The following is a 7749-nucleotide window of genomic DNA, read 5'->3' as shown; positions in this document are numbered from 1 at the left end:
TCCAAGTTCACTAGGATATATGAGATGTAAGTATTGGCTGAAGTATGGGTTGTTCAATGATAAAACATCATCAATATATCGGAAAGTAAAATTAAAGAATTTCGCAAGGTGCTTTTCTTTTCGTCTTTTAGAAGGTTCTGAATAAATTCTGCTTCATACGAATACAAAAACAAATCAGCCAGCAGGGGTGCACAATTAGTACCCATTGGAATACCGACTGTCTGTTGAAATATAAATCCTCCAAACTCAACAAATATATTGTCGATCAAAAAGTCTAGCATTTTAATAATATCATCTTCAGTATATTTTCTGGAAGATTCAGTGTGATTCTTTACAAACTATGAATTATTGTATCCCAAAACAAGAAATTTGTATCTACGATTCCCATTTTTATAGAAAAAGCTCTGTTTTATGAGATGGTGAAGTCGATCTTTCAACTGAGCATGGGGAATAGTAGTGTATAGCGTAGACAAATCAAAAATTTTTATGTTGCTGCAAAATTGCAAAGATTGTGATCGAAGGTTAAGCAGTAGATCTTTTGAATTTTTGAGAATCCACATCTGGTTAACACCACTGGTAGAATATATCTCCTCACAATATTTTTGCAGCCCAAAAACCCGACCATAGAAAAAAAAACACCACAACAACGACATACTAATTTCCAAATTGAACACAAGAAACTAAGTCAGAAAAACATGAAGCATGAATGATACATTGTAACTTTGTTTCTACAATTCAAATGTAAGTCCGGTTAACAAAAGATAAAGAGAAAAACTTGGTTTAGACAAATTCTTACCAAGTGGGATAACTCAAACAATCTAGTATGTGCACCTAATATCTAAATGAGTTGCGTATTTATTTCTTGTTGTAATTGAGATTTCTCAAGTACTATATTAACATGATAAAGTAATGTTTTAACAAAAAATAAAAAAAATAATAAAATAAAGATAGAAAAGGACAACTATAGGCACAATTGTCATAATGTAGCTTATCAAATGTGGCAAGATGAACATTTGCTTTTGATGTCGACCATTTTTTTTCTTATCTACATCAGATAAATACTAGATTGTACACAAACAATGTAGTATGATTGACATATAAACCACACATCCACAAATAGATTCGCATCGGAAACACTTAACAATACAATGACACACTCTACAATACATTGAAATTATAAACTGATATAAATACATATAAAGAACAGGAAGTCCAAAATATATGATGCACTAAACCTCCACAAATATCGGTTATGAAGTACATGTAGTCTCAAAACTTGTTCAATAACCTAATCAAACCTGCACATAATTGTAATATGTTCAATGTCTAACATATCAAAAGATAATCAAGTTATACTTGATGATATATCTTAGAGGGGCACTAGTTACGATATATTTAAAAAAAAATGAGAGTGAAATAGTGAAATAAAAATTCACTCTAGCAGCCAATATGATTTAATTTTATCAAAAAAACAAAGAAACATCGAGGATGAATTATTCACTTGCGAGTAAATAATTCGAGCTCATTGAATCCGTATTCTTGTGACCTTCAATTAAACTTGAAGCTAACGAATGAATTATGCGTGATCATGTATAATGGTTTAATTTTTAAATTGTTATTTGGATGGAGAGTTGTCTCATTGGCACTCACACCACATCTTCCTATATCTATAAAAAAGAAAAGAATGTCAACATTGAACATATTGAAAGTAAAACAAAGGTAACTAATGTGATTAACTGGTTCGATCCGCATAAAATTAGTCTAATCTAGATACAGATAAAACGATAATAAAAATATACATGTATCTGCAACCTTTTATAGAAAACTAAACGGACCTAGAATAATCAAATTGCAGGAGTTCGCTTTCTATTTATACCTGTATTTATCATGTTTTTGTAATTATAATAATATCGCTTATATAGCCGTTAGCAGTTCTCGGAGATCAACTCTATAGTTAATTATATGGCGTATGGACTAAAATCCACACTAAACGATAACACATATATTTATTGTTTATCTTAGACTTTACATAATTTGAATATACGTTTTAGTATTTTGGTTATAAATCAAATATGAGAATTTGTGTCACATCTGTGAACGTACATTTGACGGCCAATGCCCCTTAGGGAAGTGTTCATTTAAACATGCACACTGTGTTACCAAACAATTTTTTTTTTTATTGAAAAGGAATTTATCAATAAAATATAAGCTTAGTGTTCAGATCAATTAACTTGATAATATATTTTAAAATTAGTTTATCTAGAAAAAAATGCACGAGCTTGAATTTTATTTACACTGACTACCAGATATACATACATTGTATTTTCATAATCTATAACTTTTAATAGTTAAGCTTCACTTTCATTTATTTCATCAATAGCTGTTGCTAACGAATATATTATAGATTGTTTTCTAGGTCCACTGAATTTAAGTCTTTCTCTTAAAGACAATCTTTTGTCGTTTGGTTCGTCATAAATGTGTGTACTTTTAACGTTTATTCTCTCTGAAAAGGGTAACACGGCAAATTTACTTGCAGCATGTTTGAATTCTGAATCCTTTTTGTTGTCTTTCACAGTAGAATCAGCCACGTCTATGTTGTTATCTCTTTGATTGTCCACAATAGAATCTAATTCAAACTGTTGATGGTCCAATTGTGTTTCCTTAACATCACAATTATCACTTGCTCTGCATTTAAATTGAGAACTATCAGATCGTGATGCTCGCGTTTGAATTAAGGAGTTGCGCACGTTTTGACCTTTTTGTACAACGCTTTTGCTAATCTGGGAAAATAATTTGTTTACTTTAGAACTTGCCGTGTCCCAGGGTTGATTGAAAACACTGACCATATTAACTCTGGTATGGTCGTATTCGCTATTCTCTGCAAAATAAGGTGATGCTTCGGATCGCAACGTGAAATTAAGATGCTGATATTCACAACCGTTTTCTGGTTTTTGGAAATTCGTATTTTGACCAACTTTGGTGGCACAGAAACGTGGTCCTGATGTTTCATTTGACGTTGATGCTTTATCGATGTGGTCGGAATATTTGCCATCCAAAACATTCATGCCATTAGAAGTTCGTGTTGGCTGTTGAGGTCCTTCCATGGCCATAACAACATTTTCCTCAGACTTTGAAATAGGAAATGAATATGTTCCTCTATGTAAAAAAAATTAAAACTTATTTATGTTAACCATTTAACTGCCGTTATATTAATTTGTTTTGTCATTTGGTTGCTGTGTTATATATGAAAGATACAAATACCCAATTAGTTTGTTTTTGAGGAGATCGGAATAATTTTGTACGGCCAACTTAATAACATTCTTCGAAATACAAGTAAAAATAAAGATCTGACAAAAGCCGATAATTTCTTCGTTCGACAAGAAGCCAATGTATTCTTTCAAGAACAATTGCTTCACAGATGTTTACATTTGTGTATACCCTTTGACCGCGCTAGGGAAAACGATCTATTACAATACTTAGAACATAAACGTTTTCCTTAATTATGTCTAAATTTATCATCGGATAATTCATGTGTTCCTTCAAAGTTTTTAAAAGCAATAATTTTAAAATCATATAATATTTTTGTATGTTTGTAATCTTCATTAATGGATTATTTAACATCGAATATGGTTGATGACACGTACAGTTTATTTGATAATGTGTGTCATTATGTTTCTGTTTTGTTGACGTTTCTCAAACATATACAAGCCTTGTACCATTACGCTAAGTTGCAATGCTAATGCCTGGTCCTATTAAAAGTACCCTTATTAAAGTGGCAGTAAACATTTACACCTCCATCATCATAATAATTGTTTCTTCTTGTACGATTTATTGTATCTGTCTGAATATGCATGATAAAGAGTTATCAAAGGTATCAGGGTTATAATTTAGTACGCAGACGCGCATTTCGTCTACAAAAAACTCATCAGCGACGCTCATATCAAAATAGTCAAACATCATAAATATTGTTCTGGACTAAAATAAATTCACATAGCTGAACTAGTGAATGTTACCATATTATAAATAATTTGATGAATTCATCAATGTTTCGAACTATTTCTTACTCTTTACAATTGTACTCAATATGTAGATGTCAAACACACTTTCTGAACACATCAAGTGAAATTCACATGCATGCACATTGACAAATACAAAAAAAAATATATCAGATTGCATTGAAATATATTTCCTTACATGTATTTGGCAAAGCTTTTCGATTTTGTTTGTCCCCAATGTTCTACCAATTCGCACTATATTCTGCCTATTTAAACACGTTTTCACTTTGCACATTACTAATAAGGCAAATCGCGTGTCTGCCGTATATACTTTTCAGCCTGGTATCAATGATTTTATAAAGAAGTATCTCAACTTTCTTAAACAGAGTAAATGTAAAAAGTTTAGCTTTAAACGTATTTGTTTTATTTTATAAAAAAGAAAGTGTGTCAAGCAATTACACATTCAGGTCGTTTTGATAAGCTAGCTTTAAAAAAACAACCCATGCATTACATATGATGCATACCTCTTCGGTTTGTACACACAGCAAGTTACAGCTGCAATTAGAATTACCAAACATGACACACTCACAGCAACGCCTGTAAGATATCATCATAAAAAGTTGAAATTGGTTTGAACTAAAATGGAATACGAATAATTTATTGTAGTTCAACATATATACAACTTTTGTTTCCCTAAACATGATTAATTTTATCGGTTATTTATAAAACCTTACTTTAAACAAAGTGTTTATTCCGTTCAACTGATCAAAACAATTACGATATTTGATATCAGAAGAAGTCGATCAGTCTCTTAATGTGATATTTGCACCATATTTGAGACAGTGTTTTTGTTAAAAGCGAGCATACTTGAAATTTGGAATGCTATTTTGGATAAGGAAAAGAATGATGGATATGCATAACGTATCATTACAACACGTAATTAATTTTTTTTTTTGAATGAAATGAAAGTGGTATATAAACGTGAACATGTTGAAAATGTACATGTATTACCTATTTGCAGAACAAAGACTGAGTATTCGTAGAGAAATGGTGCATCAGTTGCATTTGTTTTATAATTAGACGTCATTGCATCAGTTTCATATTCAGACGTCATTGCGGTAGGTTCATATTTAGACGTCAAATCTATTTGAGTTGATATATCCGGCCTTTGAGAATTTGTTGTCACTGTAGTTATGTTGTTTTCTGTTGAATGTAGCAATGCAACGGACGTATATTCGGAATCCACCTGTGTCGTTGTGATTGCATCAGTATCACCATCATCTGTTACAGTATTGCTGGTTCCTGAAAGTGAAACAATGTATAAAAACTAAAATCTGCTTGACTTAATTGATTACGGAATTTTTCTTTTGGAATTACTAAGAATGAGTACCTTCCTCCGGTAAAATATTTTTTTTCTTTTTAGAAGGAAAACAATTTTTTTTCTATAATGTGGGACACAAACACATTTTTTTTTCTCAAAACCATAAAATTTACATAAAACTCATTTTAATTTTTTAATTGATGTAAAATGTAAAGTGCATGGCTCTGTCTATCATCCTGGCATTGGCTGTTGTCTCTGTTGTTTTTTTAGTCAACTTTCTACATTATGATATTCCCTGAGTTCGTCATACAGGTACCACAGTCCTTGAATTTAAATACTGCAATTGAAGTGGCCACCATTGTCATATGTAATGGCAAAGAGTCAGCAGGGTTTAACAATAACATTAGAGGTGATGAAGTCCATAGGACTACCAAGAAAAAAATTGGGGTCGTCCTGGTAGTCCACCTCTAGCTCCAACTTATAAACATCCACTGTTTCCAACTATGATCATGATGATAATTGACATTCCATTGAAAAAAGAAGTATACAGAATGATACAGAATGATACAAAGGAAAATACTACCGGTATCCAAGTCTGTGTCATACACAATCAGGGCTATTTAAAAAGACTGCTTATGATACCATATCTATCCCTGTTATAAAAGGACCATTTCATGTTTACAATAGTTGCAGTTTTAAGTATGTCTTAATGTAGAAGTATACATGCGGGAGATTTGGAATGCTTTTAAATATTTCTGGATCAAACCCTTCTAGGTATAAATAGAAATCTTATCGTAATATGTAGAATGGACAGATGTTTATAATCTCCTGTTAAACATCTCAACTGTTGTTATTTTCACTATTCTCAAATTCAGCAGTGCAAAATTTTTTTTCAAGTAGGTGACAGCATAATTTTTTTTTCAGCTACAGTGCAAAACATAATTCTTTTTTCGTTCAGCTAAGCCATCAAAATGTTTTTTTCAAAAAAATCCCAGCCCCCCCCCCCCCCCCCCCGATAAGAAAATGGTTGTTGCCTTACACCTGTTTCAATTGAGCTTCCCCTATAATGCCTGACTTTCCTTTTATTAGAAGTACTAAATCTATGTTTAACATCTTAATGAGTCATGAACTGCTGAGAAGATATAAGAAAGAAGATGTGATATGATTGTTAATGTCACAACTCTCCACAAAAGAGCGGATGACAAAGAAATAAGCAACTATAGGTCACTGAACAACCTTCAACAATGAGGAAAGCCCACACCATATAGTCAACTATAAAAGGCCCTGAAATTACAATCTAAAACAATCCAAACAAGAAAACCTACCTAAACGGTACAGGCATTCTTTAAGCATGCTTCGAGCTTCCTCGTTAGTATATTAGTATAAATCTATTACCGAATGCGTTTTATTCGGTTAAAAATTCGAATTTCAAATTTGAATGAAATCAATTTAGCTAAGTGTGGGGGATAAATTATAAACGAAGTGTAGCCTTCGTAATCCATCGTGTAGCCTTCGTGATCCATCGTGTATGCTTCGGCTGAGATATGAAGCTTAAATATCCATCTTCGGTTAACTTTCGTATGTCGATCTTTTGCTATCGTATATAATGTCGGCACCATCGTATAGACTTCGTTATTCATCGTACTTGCTTTTTTGTACTCTAACAAGATCGGGACCAACTTCGTACGAACTTACAATTTCGCATTCGGGTGTCCGTCGTATATAAAATTCGGGACAGTGTGACGGGGGCATAAGGAAATCTGTAGGAGAAGGCAGATTTTGTTCAGTTTGAAATAAGTTCGTATTCAACATAATGTGCATAGTTAACGAACAAAATTTCACGCATTGCCTGCTCTCTTCCCTCAAGTTTAAAGGAAATAGGTCGATATGTCATATGTTGGTCATGTAGAGCAATGTCTTTTTGAGGAAATCTCTATCATATAGTTTATTAAAATCTTTGTCTCTGTTAACCAATTCTAAATCAAACATAGTGTACAAACCTGCCGCTATAAACAGCATCAACACAATAGACGTTTTGGACACCATATCAACAGCCATTTTGAATCAGCAAAGATTTCCCGTTGTTACAAACTATACGGAAACATTAATTGAATTTCTTTAAGGAACATTTATTATAGTGGGTTAACGTATTCTATATAAAGCTTATTTAGGAAACAAATTAACGTTTAAGTGTATTCGCGATTTGTTTATATATTTATCAGATATTTTCCAAACGTGCCTGTATTGTATCAATTTTAGGCTTTTAAAAAATTAATATGAAAATATTTCGAATAAACTGTTGAAGGCGAACACGACTGTTTCCGATGTTACTTAAACATGTCGAACAGCTTGTTGAATTTGAATGAACTTTTTTTATTACTTATACTCCCATATTACAAATGCTCTTCATTTACGTTTTTCTCTGAGTTATAT

General features: G+C 32.2%; 1 protein-coding gene across 1 annotated transcript; it reads right to left on the bottom strand.

Annotated features, from left to right (window-relative positions):
- Nucleotides 1-1923: 1923 nt before the first annotated feature.
- Nucleotides 1924-7379, bottom strand: LOC134726755 (uncharacterized). The gene is made up of 4 exons (XM_063591168.1): nt 7317-7379; nt 5007-5297; nt 4520-4592; nt 1924-3156 (listed from the first exon to the last, which is right to left on the bottom strand). The coding sequence occupies exons 1-4, from the start codon at nt 7372-7374 to the stop codon at nt 2349-2351; spliced, it is 1230 nt and encodes a 409-aa protein (XP_063447238.1). The 5' UTR covers nt 7375-7379; the 3' UTR covers nt 1924-2348.
- Between the last annotated feature and the right edge of the window lie 370 nt (nt 7380-7749).

This window comes from Mytilus trossulus, chromosome 7 (assembly GCF_036588685.1).
Source record: "Mytilus trossulus isolate FHL-02 chromosome 7, PNRI_Mtr1.1.1.hap1, whole genome shotgun sequence".
NCBI lineage: Eukaryota > Metazoa > Mollusca > Bivalvia > Mytilida > Mytilidae > Mytilus > Mytilus trossulus.
Note: the sequence above shows the minus strand (reverse complement) of the source record. Positions and strands in the feature narration are given on the sequence as shown.

Excerpts from the sequence above, each read along its gene's own strand:
- LOC134726755 (XM_063591168.1), bottom strand. The coding sequence starts at position 7,374 with ATGGCTGTTGATATGGTGTCCAAAACGTCTATTGTGTTGATGCTGTTT. Across the intron at positions 4,593-5,006 it reads AGTCTTTGTTCTGCAAATAG|GCGTTGCTGTGAGTGTGTCA; the intron begins GTAATACATGTA and ends GATATCTTACAG. Across the intron at positions 3,157-4,519 it reads TGTGTGTACAAACCGAAGAG|AGGAACATATTCATTTCCTA; the intron begins GTATGCATCATA and ends TTTTTTACATAG.